Consider the following 21,882-nt stretch of genomic DNA (forward strand, 5'->3'; position numbering starts at 1 on the left):
TTGTGTTTTAGTTACTACTCTATATCATGAGAGTGTAATGAAGTGAGATTGATTAAAGTTTCTGCCTTCTTATAGCATATATACTGCTTGCTATTTTGACTTTCTTTTCAAAGAGTTGGTCTTCCTATTCTTTCAAGCACCCCCTGGTTTGTGAGTATGGAAAATGCTATTTATTCTTTATCGGCAAGCCTGTGTTTTCTAACATTTTCCAACTTTTCTTAAAATTTATTAAAATTTAACTATATTTTCATGTTGTCAGGTAGGATTCTAACATTCATTTTGGAATTGGAAATTATTTAATCTCTTATTAAGTGAAATTTCAGGAACATGAAGCCCTATGTTCTAATTTCATTCAGTTCTAGTGACAGATGATGACCTCTGTGATGTTGGTAATTCCCCATGAATTCTGGGGCTTAGCTTCTTTTAAATCAATCAACCAATGAACCAATCAACCATACATGATTTGACTGAATGATCTCTGATTTGCAGATTCTTATGAAAAATAAGACTTCCAACTTTATGGATACAAAATTTTTGATCATTTATACAATGTCAATGATCTCTCTTCTCCCCCATCCATCCTTTTTAGCATTACTTCTACCCATCTCTCTTTGCACACACATTGAACAGTGAGGACAGGGTAGAGCAGCATTTAAGAGAAGTCAAGTGTCAAGGAGCTAGAAATGGCAGGTGATCAACTCTCCTGGACTCTCAGCAGAGGAACTCAATACTATTTTTTCTGAGAATTCTGAACATTTAGTTTCTTCAGAAACTTTGAGTTGTTTTTTGTTTTTTTTTCCATACCTCTATACCTCTTTCTGTCCTCTCCTTTCACCCTATCTCCATGGAAAGTTTTCTTCACTAATTTCTTAGCTCATACTTAACTAATTTCTTAACTCCATACTTCTATGCTAATCTCAATATTCACCTCTTTAATTTTTCTGATTTTCTACTCTGTTGCATGTCATTCTTTACTCCCATTCAGTTAGCCATGTCCTTTAAGACTTCCCATTTACCTGTTTTGCACTTTTCCCATCTCTCTATCACATGCCCCTCCCAAATTATCCCTGAGCGCTCTTCTCCATTTTATCACCACATGTCTGCAATTGGTCTCTATATCCTTCTAATATACAAGTGGCTGAGGACATTCAAAAAGAAGTTTGAGTACTGAAACTTTACTTCAGGACTCTGGGGTCTTTGTTCTCTGTTTTAAAATCTATTGCCAGCTCTCCCTTGCTATGCATCTGCAGAAACAGTTTATTTCAAAATTTGTCGATTGCACAGTCCAGCAGATTTTTCTTACCTGTCATTTTCTTTAACTATTTGTAGCATTTATCACTATGATATAGGTATTTAAAAAAACGTTTCATCTTGTCTTATGACATTCAATTACTCTTGAACTCTTCTCTGTCTCTCAATAACTCGTCTTCCTTCTAACTTCAAAAGATAGGGTTCAGCTAAAACCAGGACTTTAATTTCTGCTATTCTTAATCTAGGCAAGTTTCTTCAGAGAATTCAGAAATGGAAAAACCAAGATTATTTTTTTCATTTTTAATCACTTCAAGAGAGAACTTCTTTAAACAAGAGAATACCATTATATTGTTTTCATCTGTAAAAGTAAAAAGGTAGGAAACAATAATATAAAGGAGAGGTGGAAAGAATTCAGAATCTACTACAGATAAGTTCCTTCTCTAAATGTGGGCATGGGTTTTTGAAGGTAGATTATGATTAATGCAAGAGGTATTATAAACCATAGTGTAACTACTAAATAATTTTTAAAAGAGGTAGAAATATTAGGTAAATAGAAAAGATAAGATGGGATCATTAAAAAAAACTCAATTAACAAGAGGGGAAAATGATAGACTAGAATAGAAAATAGATAGCAGATTTTAATCCAACATAAAAGTATACACCAAAATCAATGACTCAAGCATATGGCTGTCTACTCCTCAATCACTAGACAATACACTGCACAAGTCCTGTCAATGGACATTCCTCCACAGAGTGGTCATTCAGAAACCCAGACTCCATGTTGTGGCTCATCACCCTCCCTTAAGGTCTCACTGTCACCTGCTTTTGACTATTAAAGAGGAAAGTGAAATGTAGTTTCTGAAAAGATTTGTTCTAGAAATGGTCACTTTGCCCACATACATTGGCAAATAATACCAGCAAAACAAAAGGTCAGCTTGGTAATGTCATCTAGCTGGATGAAGAAAGAAAAGGAAAATATTTTTGGTAAAATGCTAGCAGCATCTGCCACATGAGAACAGTTAAATTGAATGGCTAGATATTTTTAAACTTTATTATCCATTAAAGTTATCTTGGAGTTTGCAACAACGCATATATTTGGGCTTTACGAGGGAAAAAAAATCAGATTTGGGGATAGAGCAGAGATATCTGCATTTTTAACTAGAAACTTAGGTGATTCTGATACCCAGATGATCTCACATCGAAAGTGTACAAGACAGGCAGGGGAACCACTTTAGTGACTGGACCACGGTGTAGTGATACCTGAGATGATTTCAACAAGAACAACTCCTTGCCACTTAAGTACATTTGTGGAATGAGCAGCTTCAACGTAACTTGCAGTTGTTAAAAATGTGCCAATGCAACCCTCACTTTACACATCTTAAATAAAATCTTATTAAAGTTTGAGAGCTGGTGGTCAATTTTGGTTCTTTGTGTCAATATCCATTCAAGAATAAGCAAAAGTAGAAGATTCTGAAAGAAATTAGCTGTAGAATTTGAAATGAATCCAAGAAATGAGAAAACATAGCCTAAACAAGGTCCTTACCCTTTTGAGGGTATTGAACTGCTAGAAGTAATGGTGCAAAAGGAGTATAAATTAATTCATAAGGTTTATTTTTCCTAATTACATGAGTGGTATAGATTATAAAGAATTATCAAAACTAGCAACACAAATGAATTATAGCAAATATAGTACCCTACTCTGTTATCTTCCATTTTCTTACCTTTCAATGTTCTTTGAAAATGTTGCCATGTTTCACAATAGTCTATCTTACAGAATTTGTTACCTCTTTCCCTAAAGACATTTAATTTATGGATTTTTTCCACTGTTACAAATAATGCCTTAAAGGATATCCATGCTTGAGTATAAATATAGAATAACAATTTTGACTATATTCTTGGACTAGCTTCCTAGAAATAGTCACTGGGACAACAATCCCTTACTTTCTCAAGACTCTTGATAATGTTGCTAGCTTGTATAGAAACTTTTCAGAAAAGTAAAGAACGTCTCGTAAGGAAACAGTGTCTTTTGACTTGCCAGTGCACTCTAATAGCCAGTACCCCAGAGTTGATGTGTGGAATTTAGTGAAACATTGCGTGTAAAGTGTTTAATAATGTGTCTGACTTGAAATCTGCTTGTAAAATGTTAACTATGAATATTGAATACTAGTGCACAATTAAAATTGGGCTTCAGCCTCATACTGTGTGAAGCAGGAACTGCCCCTCCGAGCCTCAGTTTCCTCGTCAATGAGAGTAAGTTGTACTTTCTACTTAAAATTGATTTTGAGGGGCTTTATCATGTATGAAGCATATGGCATAATGCCTGTGACAGAACATTCAGTAGACGTTTGTTAATGGTATTTATTATTTTCTGCCTTACCCAATTGAGATTTTTCTTGTTATCTGTTTTTTTTTCCATTTTCTTACTTCCCTTCTATGTGCATACTAACATTTCTATATATTGAAATATACTAAGTGCAAGTAAGAATATAGCTTATAAATGTGGTCAGTGAGGAGGAGTGATGCAGGCAGGAAACACTCTTTTAAAAAGTAAGATGCTCTGTATATGAACATTAGGATTCAGTTACCATTTGCTTAGGTATCCACCACCAAGCACATATATGTGTGTATATATATGCCTATCACTATTTCTGTGGCAATTTTGGTATGTTCTTCAGTTTATTAAAACACTGGACTTTATTTATGTGTGAACTGTGTATTTAGTGTGACTTGCATGGTATATTGTGTTCACAATAGGCATGAATGGCAATAGCGTCTTTCTCAGCTGTACGACAACTTATATCTATAACTATTTAGCACTGGTTGAAAAGCAGCTCAAAACAAGATTTGGGATTACTGGAAAGTGTGCTGAGATTCAATAGTAATATCTGGCATGGTCATTAGAAAAGTAGCACCTCATGAAGGGATGATTGTGATCCTTTGTTGGAGAGAATATTGGCTATGAGGAACAAGTGGAGAAAAATGCATTATTTTTAAATTTGAATGTTTGCTTTTCTCCTCTGAGTAACATAAAACTACATAGAAATAAATCATATTGGACATTCTTTCTAGTAAAGCTAACATTATTACAGATTCTTAAAGAAAACGCTGATCTTACAGGGTGAAGAAAGTGGATGTCATTTCAAAAAAATAACATGAACAGAATTCTGTGTGTCCCTATAGATGTTAGTATACCTGATATCTAAAATTGGAGATTTCATTAAATATTTTGAAATCATGACTACCCAGAAGATGATATATTTTTCAAAATGATTTTTTCAGTCCATATTATGTTTCTCAGTTTTGTTGAGGAAATAAGTTCTTACAGCACCAACAAAAAGTTGAGACAGTAACTTGTTTTTCAATCCTATCAGCATCGCCAGGCAAATCAGCACCACCAGCATAATATGCTCATGATCTACAGCTCATTTCTCATTTTCCACTAAAAGGGGCCACCAATAGTTTATCCATTTTTTTTCTTAACCCTAAAGCAGAGTATAATTACCTGAATTCAACAAGTTTATTGTACACTGGGGGTACTGATGCTTAGCTCAGTGAGCTCCGGAACTCTGTATATATTCCAAGTCCCTTGCATATAGCATGTGCTTAATAAACATGGTCAAGTCAAAGGAAGAATTAAAAATATACTAAATACATTAAACCACAATTTATGTGTTCTACACCATTAGTAAAATGTCCATATTTTAAAATTAAGAAAAATAGTTCTTTGAATAAGTCATTTATTTATGTGTTTGCCATTTTCTTGGACTGGAACACAGTGGGGTTACATGCTTGACCTTAACTAGATAGAGTTTGATGCTACACTGCCACCTTGTGGTTACTCATATAAAGATTGCTGTTTTTAAAAACTAAAACCAAGTGCTTTGTTTTTTTCAGTATGTGCTGGATAAGCCACTTGTTTGTGTTCTTTCTCTCTCTCTCTCTCTCTCTCTCTCTCAACAGTGTTTTATGTTTGGAAATGCAGAGCAGGAATTATCTAAGAATACTCATTTATGCAGATAATCTTTTGTATGATCAAATCAGCTAAGTGGCCAGTCTGTCATTTTCAAATGCATACCATAATACATGTAATGGCTTCTGCTGCGATACCATAACTTTAATAAAACACAAATACTTTCCATGTTTTTACTATAAAGAACTGGTGAAGAGATGTTTTTCTTCCTACTATGTTAAGAGCTTGTTTACATCATATCACATATAATATCTAATGGGAAAGAAGCATATATAAAAAAATGTACACAGTAAAATCAAATTTCCTTAGATTACTATGAGAAAATTCCACAATAACTTGTTTAAAAATAAAAACACATAGTACGTAATTCCCATTACCCATTGTGAAGGTATTTATTTTTGGGGAAGAGGACTACAATTTAATATAGATAATATAAAAGCTATTGAATAAAAAGTATTTTTCAAATATTGTGCTTTTTGAAGACAGACCTTTAAAAAAAGCTATTATCTTCACAGTTCCCTCACAGGTAGTTTATACTTTAATAAACTTTAAATTTGTTAAACTTTATTTTTTTTAAGAGGCATGTATTTTTATTTGTTTGTTTGTTTGTTTGTTTATTTATACATGCACTGGGTACAGTGAGAAGCGCAGAGGGTGAGAGAATTCACCAGAGCCAGAGCGGGGAGCAGAGTAGGCAGAAGGACCGAGGTACACTGCTGAGGGGAGCAGCAGGCAGCAGGAGAGGTCTGCGCGGCATGTGGGACCCTCCTCCGGTGGCTGGGGAGCAGCCGGGGTTCGAACCGGCACCACAGAGGCCGCGGGCAGCTTCGCAACCCAGCGCTCAACCACTGTGCCACCGGGGAGGCCCTAAATTTGTTAAACTTTAAATGCACCTATTGCTCTTAGAATTATTTCACTTTATTTCTGACAGGTGCCTACTGAAAAAATGAATCATGTCTAGAGCCATTGAGATAGTGGGGAGAAAGGGAAAGACCACTTCCAGCAGTCTCTCATTTAGACTGTGTTTATCAGATTATGGATCTAGGTTAATCCTGTATTCTGAAGACCTAGAGAGATCCATCAGATGCAAAATCATGATGTTTATCAAGTTATTCAAACTTGGATTTTTTTATGCTCATTCTTACTATCATTCTACTAAAGTTTGCAGAAAAGATTTTATTTTTCTACATATCTATGTAATTAATGTTCACTGTGGGACGAGTAGAAATAAAGACAAACAAAATTAAAATATCTGTTAATTACACCATTCAGTGGTCACCCCCACTGTTAGCATTTTGACATATCATCCAAATCTCAATTTCAAAATAGAGATTTTTCAAATTGCATTTTTTTTCATGGTTCTATATACTGTTATAGCATCCTCTAACCAGTTTCTTTCCCTTAACCATGGATTCACATGCCATTTATCATTTCATTTTGTAGCTATACCATAATTAACTTAAATATTCCCCATTATAGAATTTTGGATTGATTTCAAATTTCTATTCTATATGGTATTTTCATGCATGACACATCTTCGCTCACCCATAAGTATATTTGTTTTATTTCTCATCTATTATGATTCATGAGACTGTCATTAAAAAGCTTTTTAATAGAAATCATATAAAGGATGGATATTGGCAATTAAAATTGGAAAGTAAATTGTTCACCAGAAAATAATTCTATTTTCTACCACTTTATGTTCTCCTGTTTATCTTTAGTTTCAACAGTGCCTTTTTAAATTTGAAGTAACCTTGCATTATAAAATGGTACATAAGTTTCAGGTACGCATCATTAAAAAGGAACATGATATTTGTCACTGATATTTATCAAAACCTAATACACAAAGTGACACAAATCATAATAAGCGCAATCTTGTAAGTTCACAACTGTTGCTATGATTCAAGAAAAGGAATATTGGCAGCACTCTGGAAGCTCTCCTTGTGCCCATTTTTACTTACATGTCAAAGAATAGCTATTATTTTTCCCTCTAACAACATGGCTTGTTATCTGTTATCTAAATGGAATCATAATACATGTTCTCTTTGGGGACTCCCTTCTTCCATACAACCTTTTGTTTGTGACATTTGTCCATACTGTTGAACTTCTGTGTATTCTCATTTCCTTTCTTTGTAGTACTTCTTTGCTACAATCTTTGTTATTGTGAGTGTAAAATGACAGTGTTTTCTTTCAGTCACAATCTTTTATAATGTGAGGTTGCATGTTTTCCTGCCTTCACTTGTTTTTTTGTTTACTGTATTTTGACAATGTTCATATATTGTTCCTATGTCGTGACACTGGTTACTCTATTATGAATAAACCTTTCACTTTTGCCCAAAGAAAAGGTTACACAATGGTGACCTTGGTCTTTAGTTACAGAATAGAAGAGTGACTTGTTTTTTCAGTCTCCCAAAAGACCAATTAAAGCTATGTTTTTTGATAAAGCAACATGTCTCCTTGTTTCCAGCAAGTAACACTGGTTGTAGGGTCTTGATCCTTGGTAGTGGCAAAGGAACAGGATACCCAGATTGCAGACCCCAAGAGGCAATGAGTCAGTCCTCACAGAGGGCAGGAACCATCTTTCACCTCATGCTGGCACCTCTGACTTTTGCTGTCTCAACTTTTTTTAAATCTTCTTTCAAAAAAAGTTGACTAGTCACAATTAACTCTTTACTACCCCGTGGTGTAGAACTTCACTAAAATTAAAGTTGACCCATGTTCACCACTGATAAAAGGGTGAGAGGGATGAGAACTTCAGCTTCAGAGCATCCCACATCTACTAGACAAAAGAATGAGGAGGCGAGGTAGGACTGGAAAGGGGTGAGGACTTAATGCAGACATTTTAGTAACACTACCTCATCAAGCATATGTCGAATTGATGTCTTGAGAATGGAATTTCACCTGTCTTCCCCACACAATTTTAGAATTCTACTCTAAACATGAGAAAAATATCGGATAAGCCCCATGGAAGGGTATGGTAAAAAATACATCACAAATGCTATTCAAAGTTGTGCGGGTTAACAAAGACAAACTGAGAAACTATCACAGCCCAAAGGAGTCCATGGTGACAAGATTACTAACTGTGATGATGTATCCTGGATGAGTTCCCGGGGCATATAAAGAACATCAAGTTCTTGGGCCTCCCAGGTGGCGCAGCAGTTGAGCGCTGGGTTGCGAAGCTGCCCGCGGCCTCTGCAGCGTGGGTTCGATCCCCAGCTGCTCCCCGGCCACCAGAGGAGGGTCCCACATGGCACGCAGACCTCTCCTGCCACCCGCTGCTCCTCTCACAGTGTACTTCGGTCCTTCTGCCTGCTCTGCTCCCTGCTCTGGTGAATTCTCTCACCCTCCCGCGCTTCTGACTGTACCCAGTGCATATATAAACAAAATGAACAAATAAATAAAATAAAATAAAAACATGCCTCTATTAAAAAAAAAACGATTTAAAAAAAAAATCAGGTTCAAAACTAGAGAAATCTCAACGGTGGGTGGAATTCAGTTTAAAATTCAATTCTCAGGCTTCCCTGGGGGCACAAGGGGTTAAGCACAGCACTGTGAAGCTATCAGCAGCCTCTGCAGCAGGAGGTCAATCCCCGGCCATCCAGGGAGCTACCCACATGGTGCAGCAGACCTTTCCTGTCTCGCCTGCTGCTCCCCTCAACAGTGTATTTCAGTCAGTCTGCCTGTTTTGTTTCCCGCTCTGGCTCTGGTGAATCCTCTCACCCACCTTGCCCCGCTGGCCTGTACCCTAGGTTTTGTATGCATAAATAAGTATTTTTTAAAAGATCAGTTCTTTAGTTATGAGAAATATACTATAATAATAATATAGCAGGGGGAAATCAGGAGCCTAGTATATGCAAATGCTGTATACACTTCACAGAGTTTCTGAAAATCTACAACTATTCTAAAATAAAGTTGGGAGATCTCCTACCCATGACTGATTATACAGGTGCTTCTTTTCCTTCTTTTCCTAATGAACCTGTCCTTTTAAAATATAACCCAAAAAAATTATCAAAGAAAAAGGAGAGACCTCCCCCCCCACGCCAGCTCCCCTACTCAAAGCAGCATTATGAGCAGCAACCAGCATCTGGTTAAACATCAGATTCTTGGGGCCCAGTTCAGACACCTGAGTCAGCAATGTGGCAGATAACAACAAACCGTGATTCTGATCCCAGGACTGAGAACTGCTGAACTGGCAAGAAAGCCAAGCAGTCTGCTGTCAGGTGCTTCTCATTTTAGATGAAGTCATGTTACTTTTTTTTTTTTTTTAATGGCCAGGAATGAAGAATCATTGGCCTCTTGGTAGCTTCTGACTACACAATTATCACCTTTCTCAGAGGAATGGTATGCCTGCTTCTTTTCCCCGTTCTTTGAATCTGATCTCCAGATCTGATCTCCAGGACCCCTGCCAGACCCTTTTGTGCTCATTTTTCACAGCTTCTTCAGCACACACAATCTCCTCCACCTCCGATAACACCAATACATAAAGTGTATGAACTCGCAGGTTCCTGGAGGTCACAAATCACAACAGAGTGTGAATTCTGTGGAGGCAGAAGGGACCTGGGGTTTTTCATCTGTGATTTGAGGAATACAGAAAAGCATCTGCCTCATATTTTTGTGAGGATTGTGAGTTAATATTCATATGGTGTAAAGAATAGTATCTGGCACTTAGTGAGAACCCAATCAGCAAGAGCTGGCGCTATTGTTAATGGTGAATGTCTTGCCTCTTAAAAATCTCATCACTTCTCCCAAAGCAACATTGTTTTGTGAACAAAATAATGGCTCTGTAAGATTGGTTGGATTACTATTTCACACACAGAGACACCCCCTTTCAATATTCTAAGGCACCTTGATTGAGTTACAATGTTGAAAATATTCCATGCTATTTACATAATGCTTTTAGGATAAATATATTGAATTGTGTGAAAAATCCATACCTCTCATGAGTAAATTAATCTAACCTCAGTCTCTTCCCTATAATTGTGCTATTAATAAATAACATTTTTATTTTTGATGTAAGATTACTAGGGTTCTCCAGATCCTTAGCAGAGTGTCTATTATTCTAAAAGACAAGATTAGTCAGAAAAGAAGTCTGCATCCCAGGGGCTGTTGAAACAGCAGACAGGTAAGTGAATATGTTTGAATAACAGCTTCCAATTTTGCTTATTGGCTCTTTGGAACAGGTTGAATAGAAATGGAACAATTTACATGTCATAAATACACAAGCCTTGAGTGTTTTGGTTTGTTTTCCAGATGGGGATTAACGTGGTGGACTCTGCAGTATCTGGATTAGGTGGTTGCCCTTATGCAAAAGGTGCTTCTGGGAATGTAGCCACTGAGGATTTGATATATATGCTTAATGGCCTGGGGCTCAAAACAGTAAGTTAATTTAACATATTTTAATATTCATATATTCCTTACAAATTCAAATGGGAATGCCTTGTAGATTTGGTAAGCAAATTTGAGGTCAAAGTTTTACTACACTTTTACTATTGACTAAAATGCACACTGGGAAAATACAGTGATTCTTTGAGGGGCTTTATAAAGTAACTTATTTTTATAGATCAATCACCAAAATGCTATGTCACATTTTTACAGTGCTTCATGACCTCCAAAGTACTTTTTCATATATTATCTGATTTGACATCACACACTTTCTGAGTTAGAGCCTGTGTCTTTGCTGTTACATTTTGCCATTTTATATTTTAGTATGAATGTTTTCCTTGGAGGAAACTGCAATCTTGATTTTTCTCAAAGGATGGCAAACAAGGCTTCTGGAAAAGAATTCAGGGTACTTTTAAAATGGTCAGTGGTGGAGTTTAATCATACTTAGAAGGTGAGATGCTGAATGGCAAGAATACTCTTTACAAAGAGTACCCAAACAGTCATATGCTCTATAACATCTACTAAAATCAGTACCTCGTTTTTCCACATGCTTATTAGTCTATAAGGCAGATTTTTTTTTGGAGGGTAAATATAAAAAGAAAAGTGTTTGTAGATGATTAGAAGTTTAAAGTACTTTGCATAATATAGAAGCAGCATCTTGATTACAAAATGGAATTTTTCTCTCTCTGTCCGTCTCTTCCTCTTTCCTCACTACCTACACTGATGCTCCTGCAACACCACACTTGCCTATAGTCCCCATTCTGCACCATCCATTTCTCACTTTTACCCCTTGGGCTCACTTTCACTGCCACTTGGAATAGCCTCACCCCTCATATTCAATTTCACCTGGATGGTGAGTCACCACCATCCTTAAAAACTCTTCTAACTCGCCACCTCCCTGGTGGCGCAAGGGGTTAAGATACAACCTATGAAACTACCCACAGCCACTGCAGCAAGAGTTCCATCCTCAGCCAGGGAGCTACCCACATGGTGCAGCAGACCTCTTGTGACTTACCCGCTGCTCCCCTTAGCAGTGTATTTCAGTCAATCTGCCTGTTCTGCTCCCCACTATGTCTCTGGTGAATCCTCTCAACCCTCACACCTCTGGCCTGTACCCCATTTATTGTATGCATAAATAAATCTTAAAAAAAAAAAACAACTCTTCTAACAGTTCCCTACCTATGCCTCTGCTCCATATTGTGGGATTTTGTTCTTAAGTGCTTCCCTCCTAACCTCTGTGCCTCTACCTCTGAACCTAACATAAAATTATATCTCTGAACCTAACATAAAGTTATATCTCTGAACCTAACATAAAGTTATATAATGATCTTATTGCTTTGTTTTGCATGCCCTGCAGCCAGAGAGCATTTATTACAACTTATTCAACTTATTGCAAAGAGATGCTCCATAATATTAATTCAAAGACTGACATCATTAGGCACTAAAAACCCAAAAGCTATTGCCTGCCTTCTCTGGCTAGGAATATTTTATTTAAAAAGTAACTTAATTTCCATAACTTAATAATATCAGAAACATAGGACTATCAAGAAACTGAACAGCAATAATAATCCTTTCTTGGAGATTGAGAAAACTGAATTGAATTCAGCTGATCCTTAATATGTATCAGGCCATACAGGTCCCAAATGCATGTTAGTCATATCCCATTCCTGAGAATTTCACAATTCAAGAATGATTGTTACATGGGTAGCAACTACAATTCAACCAGTATCCCAAGCTAACAAGCCAGGATTCTCTGTAGAACTCAGTGTCACTCTGATTCTCATGCCCAGTCATATACAAAGAGCTGCTAATTGGACATCTAAAATATATTGGGGGCCTCCCTGGTGGTGCAGCAGGTTGAGCACAGCACTGTGAAGCTTGCCACAGCCTCTGCAGCATGGGTTTGATTCCCGGCCGGCCAGGGAGATACCCACATGGCACAGCAGACCTCTCCTGTCTTGCCCGCTGCTCCCCTAGGCAGTGTATTTCAGTCTGCCTGTTCTGTTCCTCACTCTCTCTGGTGAATCCTCTCACCCTCCCATACCTCTGGCCTGTACCCCAGCTCTTGTGTAAATAAAATCTTTAAAAAAATAAAATATATTGTTTGGATGTCTCTCCCCTACTGCCCTTGCTATAATTATGTCAGATTAGGTTTTAGTCACATAATTATGCTAGGTTTTACCACATAATATGGCTTATTACATCTTTTCTAGCCATCTCTGCCATGATTCCTCACATATTCCATAATATTTTTCAGATGTCTTTTACTATCCTTCTGTCTATGGAATCACAGCCATCCACCTCCTCAATGAATCATACTCTTCCTAGAAGACTCAGGTTAGGACTTACACCCTTCCTTCACACATTCCTCTTTGCTCTGAGAACTGACTGCCCTGTGCCTCTGCCCTCACAGCCATTTTGGGTCTCCCTCTATCAGTGACTTACTGTGTAGTTCAGGATTTTTCTCTTTAAGGGTCCATCTTCCTGCTTTGAACATAAGCACCTCAGAGACAGAGGTTACCTTCTACATGAGGTTCTCAAAATACAGAATGTCACAGTACTTGAGAAATATTTATGTATCTGATTGAGCTGCACTTATTTTTAAATCACTTATTTCATAATGATATATGTTCGTTCAGTGGGAAAGAAAAGTCAAAGTGAATTTTGTCTTTGGTATGATGTCAAAAAATTTCACTACGTAAGTCTTATAAATAGAATTCTTGTTAAGGGAAGAACATTAGTGAGTGAAATCTTCCTAGGGTCCCTTTTTCAGTGTAATTCAGAAATGAAATGTAGTTATTTATAAAATTTAAGTATCATTGAGTTAGAATGTTAACCTAAAATACATGTAAAGGTACTCAACCTAAAGCTTTATTGTGACAAAGCCAAATTTCTCAAACCAAAGCAAATACTGGTAACCTCAAAACACTTTATACTATAGTAAAATTCATTTAAATGTGTCACTTTACAAAATATTTTTTGATCATTTTAAAGTAAAATGCAAAGGATAAGGTGATCAAAAATTAGCTACATTAAAATGATAATCAATGATCAGTTATGAAAAGCCCCTATGAGCATTTATGTTTGTCTAAGAAAATGACGTATTTACATAAATATTAAAAACTACTCCCTCATAGAAAGGAAGCCTGATTCTGTTCAATTTTAAATCCACATTGTTTCTAGTCCATGTTGAGGGAGGTCATAGAAGCTTATAAAACACTGTATGAGGGCAAATCTCTGGTTAATCTGCTTAATACTCTTTCTCCCTCAGTGACAGCAAAGGTGCTGGATAGGGACCTTGATGGTGACCTTTTGTTACACCAAGATGGAGAGATGAGGAACATGCACTGAACTTGGCCTTCATACCCAACTGCTTATCTGTCATCCATGGATTTATCTAAGCCTTTGTTGATCCTATTTATGCTTTCAGACAGTCCAGCCTCTCAGGCAAACAAGTTCCAGATGTATACTAAATACTACATTTTATTTCACCTACCTCCTTCAATATCATATTAGCGATAAGATTCAATATCACTGGTGTTCAGAAACATTATTATTTCTGAATGTGCTAAAAAATTAGGGACCACCTTTCCTATATATCTTACAGTTTTATGAATTTGTTTTTTTTATATTAAGGGGATTTTTTCCTTATCCTTAAGTCCTTATCTATAAATCTGCCAAACCATTATCACTTTAGTTATCCTTCATTGAAAGTTTACAGGTGGATTCCAGTTCCATTAGTGTCCTTCTAGAGTTTAGGTTTCAGCCTGAATTAGCCTATGGCTTTATAGAAGGGTAAGCATCAAGACATCTTTTAATAAAGCAGAAAAATCTAATAAAATATTCACTACATGATTCATGAAAACAAATGTTGTCTGCAAGTCAATAATGACAGCAATTTTGTTTGGTAATTTTAAATGGTTTATCACTGATAAATTTAAAGTGAATCTATTTTGTTTTCCTTCTTGCTCACCCCCTTTCCAAATGATGTCTCTTATTTTCCATACCAGGGTGTGAATCTTTACAAAGTGATGGATGCTGGTGACTTTATTTGCAAAGCTGTGAACAAAACCACAAACTCTAAAGTAGCTCAAGCCTCCTTCAGTGCTTGATGTGAATGAATTTGTGACTCAAGGCAGAGAAGATCCATTTTGGCTACAAATATTCATCTGAAAATCATTACTGTCAACTTGTTCTGAAATGTTAAGTAGCATAGAAGAGTAGAAAAAATACTTTTAAAAAGAATATAACTGGGTGGATTATGAAGTCAGTGGAAAGCAATGCCAGTCGTCAGGTAAACAGCAAGTTGAGGCTAAATAATAGAACTTTAGACGTACTTTGAATTTGTAGTAAAGTCTTCTGTTTTGCTCTTCCAGAAATAACTTTTTAATTTAGTAGACGTGCAAATTGACTTCAGATTTCCCTAAGTATCAAATACTGTGTTAATACTTAATCAAGCTGGCTTAGCACAGTGCACGTATCGTCGGTGGTTTATGAGCTCCTGCAGAGTGTGCGAAGTGTGTGGCCTCGCTATTATGCGCTATGCCTCCTGATCTCAACTTGCCACTTGCCAAGTCAGTTAAGTTATGGACCAAGCGCCAAAACGCCATCTGACCCTACATAATTTTTAGCAATAGAACTTTTATATTTCGAGTATGGCTAACATCTGTTAACTATTTCAATGACTTTATCTTGTTCCAAAAGCCTGTGGTCAATGGCAAGATGCCATATCCTGGAAACATATTACGACCTCCCATGTTTGTTACATGCATCTAGTTTACCATACCTTCCCTTTCATCAGTCATAGTTAAAGTCACAGTAAAAACCAGCATGGTGGTGGTGTTGCTTGGCTATAGAGAAATGGGAGGCACAGCTTTGATTCCAATGTCTCCATTGTAGCGATGAGAATAGGTTGATGCATATACAACAGTCATCTACATTTGTAATTTTCAGATCACTTCCAAATTGCTCATGGAACTATTGTGATCCTAAGAATATTAAGACATTTCTTAACTCATGAATAAACTATTTTGCTTTGATTCAGGGTACTTTGATTACATCACATTTTTGAGGTTGGCTTTTTTATGTTTATTTTTGATGTTGAAGTGGCTGAAATTTTATCTCTTGGACTGGATACCTTTACCAGAAATAGCCAAAATTAATATATCAAACTTGAGAAGAGTTAAGCAGGAGAATTATGTTAAGAAAAACATTTCCACAACCTATGCAAATCATGTGGGGACAATATTATTACATGTGGGTCTGAAATATCAGTTCCATTATTTATGTAGTCTTCTCCAGTGTTACTGGATGATCTTATCTTGGAATAAATTTGAATAAAACTTGAAATATCAAAGTGAGTACTGTCAACTTTCTGTTCAAAAAGCATCAAAACCATTGAAATAAGAGAAATTCAGTATGATATCATTACAGCTAAGTTAACTTTAAATATATACAATAATGGAGAAGCAGCACAAGGGAAACACTGATAATTGACAAAACCAAATTAATCCCCATGGAAAATGCCAACTCATCAGGTTGTGATGGTGGTAAAACAGGAGGCTATCATCTGGAGGGCTGAGTAACTCTACCTTTGGGTAAATGTCAGTGGGGGAAGGGCAGTGCAAGGGAGTAAACAAAGTCATAGCTCTTTTTTAAAAGATTTATTTATTTATGCATACAAGAACTGGGGTGTAAGCCAGAGGTTCAGGGGGTGAGATGATTCACCAGAGACAGAGTGGGGACCAGAACAGGTGGATCTACTGAAAGACACTGCTGAGGGGAACAGTGGGTAAGACAGGAGAGGTCTGTTGTACCATGTGGATCAGCTCCCTGGCGAGCTGGGGATTGAACTTGTGCTACATTGGCTAGCAATAGCTTGATAGAGCAGTCTCTAACCCCTGAACTACCAGGGAGGGCCAAAGTCATAGCTCTTTTACATGACTGTTTCAGCTCCATCTCCCTTGTGTGTCACTATTGACAAAGTGCTTGCCCCTGTGCTCTGGCACAGTAATGGGACACCTGTCCTAAATGCATGACAGGGCATGCCCCCGTCTTCTGAGGGTACTTTTCCTATCTCTTATGGTACCATGGGTTTCTTAGTTTTGAGTTATTTGGAAAAGCATCTATTGAAGCAAACTGCTTATAGAAACAGCTAAGGACAAAGCATTGCTGTTTTGAAATAAAACACAAATTCTTCAAAAGGCAGAACAAGCAGTAAAATGCCAGGTGCAGTCTTGCACACATTTAACTGCACACATATCAGTCTATGGATTCATTTCCAAAAATATCTCCCTGCTACCTACTCATACTCATCAGTTTGTATTTTCGGTATTTGTGATCCTTTGTCCACCCAGACTGTTTAAACACCTCTGCTAACGAGAGTTTCTTTTCTAGTTTTTTGGGGGAAGGCACAAAATCACATAAAGCTGCCAAATGTCCATAGGCAGAATGCCCCTATATTTCAAGTAACCAGGAAAACTTGGAGTCACTATAGGACTCACCCACACCTGTACCACAGTGAGCCCTGGGGAAAGGCTTAAGAATGGCAAAGCAATCATGACTCTATTGAAATACATATCTAACAGTCTTCTATGACATCTGCCCGTAAGTCAAGGTAAATATCGTTTACATGTTCTAGAATATGTAATTTATTTTATCACATGTAGATGACTGATTATAAACAAAGACTTTAAGACTAAATACTCTGAAAGCTAGATATTTTCTAAATTCTGAATTCATAAAATTCACAAAGCAAGCAAATGGAAGCTGCCTATGACAAAAAATTCAGAATGCCCTTCTATGTGATTTACCATGATCAACATTTAATAAATACCTTTTTACATGCACTTAGGTGGCTATTTGTTTTTATATGTATGCACCTTGCCTCTCTGAAATGATAAAGTCCAGATAGCCCAGAGTCACAGGTTATTTAGGGTTGAATAGATAAACCACAAATATCTACCATATCACAACTATAAGAAGATACAAGGTTTGGGAACCAGGGGCCTCCCTGGTGGCATAGGAATTAAGTCTCAGTACTATCACACTACCACACTACCACCGCTGTCACCATCAGCTGTGGCAGTAGACCTCTCCTGTCTTGCCCACTGCAACCCTGAGCAGTGTATTTCAGTAGATCCACTTGTTCTGCACCCCACTCTGTCTCTGGTGAATCCTCTTACCCCCAACACCTCTGACCTACATCCTAGTTCTTCTATGCATAAATAAATAAATCATAAATAAAAGGTCTGGGAACCAGCCAGGAATCTGAGTTGAAATAATCAGCAAGTGAAGAGTTACTGTGAACACCAGTAATCATTTGAATTTGTTGTGGTAGAGTGTTATCAGCTAGGCTCTTTTAAACTTTAGGTGATAGCCCTGAGTGGAGAAATCAAACATTGTACAAAAATAAACAACGAAGTAAACATATATAAAAAAGAATATAAACACAAATTTGAAAAGATATGTGCACCCCTCTGTTCACCGCAAAGCTATCTACAATAGCTAAGTTGTGGAAACAGCTGGCGTGTCCAGTGACTGATGAGTGGATAAAGATGATGCAGTATATGCACAATGGAATACTTCAGCTATGAAACAGACACAATCTTGCCATTTACAACAACATGGAAGGACCTTGAGGGCATTATGCTAATGAATACCTCAGACAAAGACACATACAGTATGATTTCAGTCAAAAGTGAAATATAAAGAAAGCAAATGAAAGAACAAAACAAAACAGAAAATGTTTAGATACAGATAATAGACTGGTGGTTACCGGAAGGGAAGCAGGGGGAGGGTGGGTGAAATGCTGAAGATGCTGATGAATGGAAAGTAAACATTCTGTAGTGAGAATGATACAGGGTATATAGATGTTGAATCATAATTCTATACCCTCCACCATAGTTTAACTCAGTGGATCAATTATGTTTCCAGCAAAAAACTATCTCACCATTCCCCTGCTTTTCTAGTCTCAAGGTGTTGGTTTGCCTTCTGGGCTCCTTATCCCCAGAATCGCCCAGATTACAGCACTTCCAGGCCTCATATTCCACACACAGCCTAGTCACTGAAGAGGGGTTTTTCTTCCGGAAAGTCTTGTTTTAAATTCATGAAGAACATTTCTTCACCCTGCCCCAATCGCTCTTCCTGTATATTTCATTGGGCAGACTATCACAGGCCCTTTCTTATATTCTTACATGGAGATTAGATCATTAACACAGACCAACAAGGTCACTGGTGACCTTGAACTGATGATCAGTGAAGTAGTGGGGAGCCTGGCAGGTGTACCTTTTATGGTAAGACAAGGTAGAGAAATCCAAGGCAGAGGAGTTAACAACTCTAAGGAGCTCTATCTAATTTCTCAAACAGGAGGAAAGGATAGAAATTGAGTTTTAAATTTTGAGAGGTTTAGGTTTTAAGGTGAAAGTAGCTGATCCTGCTTATTAGGTTTCTACTCATTTCAGGAAGGTACAGAATGAGGTCTCTGAGCATCAGAATTGGGGATGGAGTGACAGCTTTAGAGAATCAAGTTTGAAATCTATCCAGAGCAGTGTTAGAAGTTAACTCACTCTTACAAGTTTCCACAGGTGATTAGGTGCTAAATCCAAGTCCACTCACCTATCCTCATGCTACCTTCACTGCTACTGGACACACTGGCATCTCTTTGAAGTGTTTTTCAATTTCTGAGGCACTGCTCCATCTCATATCCCACCAGCCCTTTAAATGTTGGTGGCCCCCTATCCTTGGTTTAACAATGGATCACAATGTAAAATTGCCTGCACCCCACTAGTTAAGATATATCCCAGGCCCAGCAAAGTTGTCATCACCTGTGAGCTTTTGAGAAATAAAGATGCCTTGGCTCCTTCCCAGGTGCATGGCATCAAAATCTATATTTTGGGGCCTCCCTGGTGGCACAAGGGATTATAATGCAACCTATGAAGCTATCCACAGCCACTACAATAGAAGTTAGATCCCTGGCCAGGGAGCTGACCCACATGGCATAGCAGACCTCTCCTGTCTCTCCCGCTGCTCCCCTAAGCAGTGTATTACAGTCAATCTACGTATTCTGTTCCCCACTCTGTCTCTGGTGAATCCTCTCACCCCCTGCACCACTGGCCTGTACCCCAGTTCTTGTATGCATAAATAAATAAATCTTTTTTTTAAAAAAAATCTATATTTGGTGCAAGATCCTCACAGGACTGCCTTGCTCAGTGCTTATTTGTACTGGCCTGCTTGACGTCTTCCTGGTGTCACATGGACATCGAAGCTCCATATAGTCTGGCTAGAACGGCTCTCCTCATATACTGTGCTCTAGTTCAGTGTCTTTTCTCTGCTCCTGGAATAAGCCTGATTCAGATGCATCTTTGGTCCTTTACCTTTGTTTTTCTCTCTGCCTGTAGTGCCCTTTCTCTGATGCCTAGCCAGGGCTTGACTGGCAACTTCCTATCATTCAGTCCTCAGTCTTAAGTGAGTTTTTGTGGACGGTTCAGTCCAGTACGCCAAGATTTTGTTACTCAGCTTGCTTAATTTTCATTTTGATGATAGAATCTTTACTTAATTTGGCCGTTTTCTTTTTTTTCTGCCAGAATATGTTCTCCAAGAGAAAAAGGGCTTTGATTTCTTCTTCATTCTTACCATACAATGTTAGGGCCTAACAACAATAGCTATTTGTGAGGCTTAGTCTGAAGGAAAAACAACTAAAGAAATGAGCTTGATACAAATTTCTGTGAACATAAGAAAGAAAACCATTTGGCCTAAACTCTTTCTTTTTAATATATATCTAAACATTTCCTGACTTCTTGTTTCATAGTAGCTTCAAAATAATGCTTACTAAAAATTCTTGGAATAGAGCTAAGGATATTAAGGAATGGATACAACTATGTACCAATTTAAGAGTGTTTACATATGTTAGAGAAATTGGAATAGTCAGAAAGCCAAATATCCTTTAAGCAATAATCAAACCATCAGGATTGGTAGAAAATCTTGACAATATCAGGAACAACAAAAATCTGAGGTGGAAAAGAGGTATTAATTTCAATAAGTGTATGTAATTTCACTTGCTCTCCTACATACACATACACACACACACACACATTCATAATAAACCATCCAACTAGGCACAGTAAAACTCAGTTTCCTCATCTGAACTTTCTACAGCCTCTTTTCCTGTCCAAGGAACTAGAACTGAATTGTGTATTCAAAAGTCCACTGTAAAATGTCATGCAACAGCAGCTGCCATTTATGTGATTAATAGAAAAAAATTCATAATTATTTTATATCAAGGTCTCATTTATTTAGTATTTGTTAAGTAGTTCTCTTCGGTATTTCAGAACAAGTTTTAGAATAGATCAATTCTCAATTCTCCATGGCTGACAGAAAATTACAAACAACCATATACCCTGCAGTTTTAATGTAGGTTGCACATTCATTCCATCGCTCATGGAGGACAGGAGAGGGGGGTTAGCAATGCTGATCCCTGGACCTTGTCTCCAGAAATTCTAATTGAATTGGTCTAGAGTGACTTCAAGTATCATGACGTGTGTATAGGCAGTCCTCATGTGCAGCCAGAGTGAAAATGTCCAGTCCAGTGGAATATTTCAAAGTGTGCTCCCAGGACCAGTGGCATCAATAATGCAACTAATTTTCCTGAGAACTTTATTCAGATGAATCTGGATCATCTGGGAGTCACCTGGCAAAAGTCACACCATTAATGTGCATTAATGTACACTCCAGAGAGTAGAGGAAGTGATGAAATACCAATGCATTAAAATGCAAATTAGAATTTACTAGAAATGTAAAGTCATGGTCCCCAACTCAGATCTACTCAGCATATCAGACACTCTAGGATGAGGTTCAACTATTTGTGTCTTCATAGGCCTTCCTGGTGTTTGTGAGGCACCCTGAATCTTCAGAATACTTGTCTAAGGTGAATCGTCTTCCAAAACAGTGACTTACCACAGCTATAACTGAGGAAAAAGTGGGCAAGACTCAGTTTGCTACATTCATACAACTAAACATCCTTTAAATTAGCATTCAGATAATCCAATCTGCTATATCATTCTACATGTCCAAAGTAAGCAGGAGGGGAAGGGAGACTCTAACACAAAGTCGATGTCTCCTGCCACATTCCTCACTTTGACTGCTTCCCAGCACCCTAGAGTGTGTTGAGGAAGGCAAGCAAAAAAAAAAAAAAAAAGTTGGCCAACGAGCTGGACCTGCATGATTAGTGGATCCTCACCACCACTACTATCCTCCACAACCCTAGAAATGCTAGTTCCTTC

General features: G+C 37.6%; 1 protein-coding gene across 4 annotated transcripts in view; it reads left to right on the top strand.

Moving 5' to 3' along the window:
* HMGCLL1 (3-hydroxy-3-methylglutaryl-CoA lyase like 1) overlaps nucleotides 1-14,715 on the top strand; it is a gene marked incomplete at both ends in the record, with an annotated part of 155,570 nt that extends 140,855 nt beyond the window's left edge. For all 4 annotated transcript variants that reach the window (XM_084228213.1, XM_084228214.1, XM_084228216.1 and 1 more), the window contains 2 exons: nucleotides 10,472-10,597; nucleotides 14,614-14,715. In XM_084228213.1, coding sequence (XP_084084339.1) covers nucleotides 10,472-10,597; nucleotides 14,614-14,715 — 228 coding nt within the window. The remainder of the gene's footprint in view (nucleotides 1-10,471; nucleotides 10,598-14,613) is intronic.
* Between the last annotated feature and the right edge of the window lie 7,167 nt (nucleotides 14,716-21,882).

This window comes from Talpa europaea (assembly GCF_964194135.1).
Source record: "Talpa europaea genome assembly, chromosome: 2".
Taxonomy (NCBI): domain Eukaryota; kingdom Metazoa; phylum Chordata; class Mammalia; order Eulipotyphla; family Talpidae; genus Talpa; species Talpa europaea.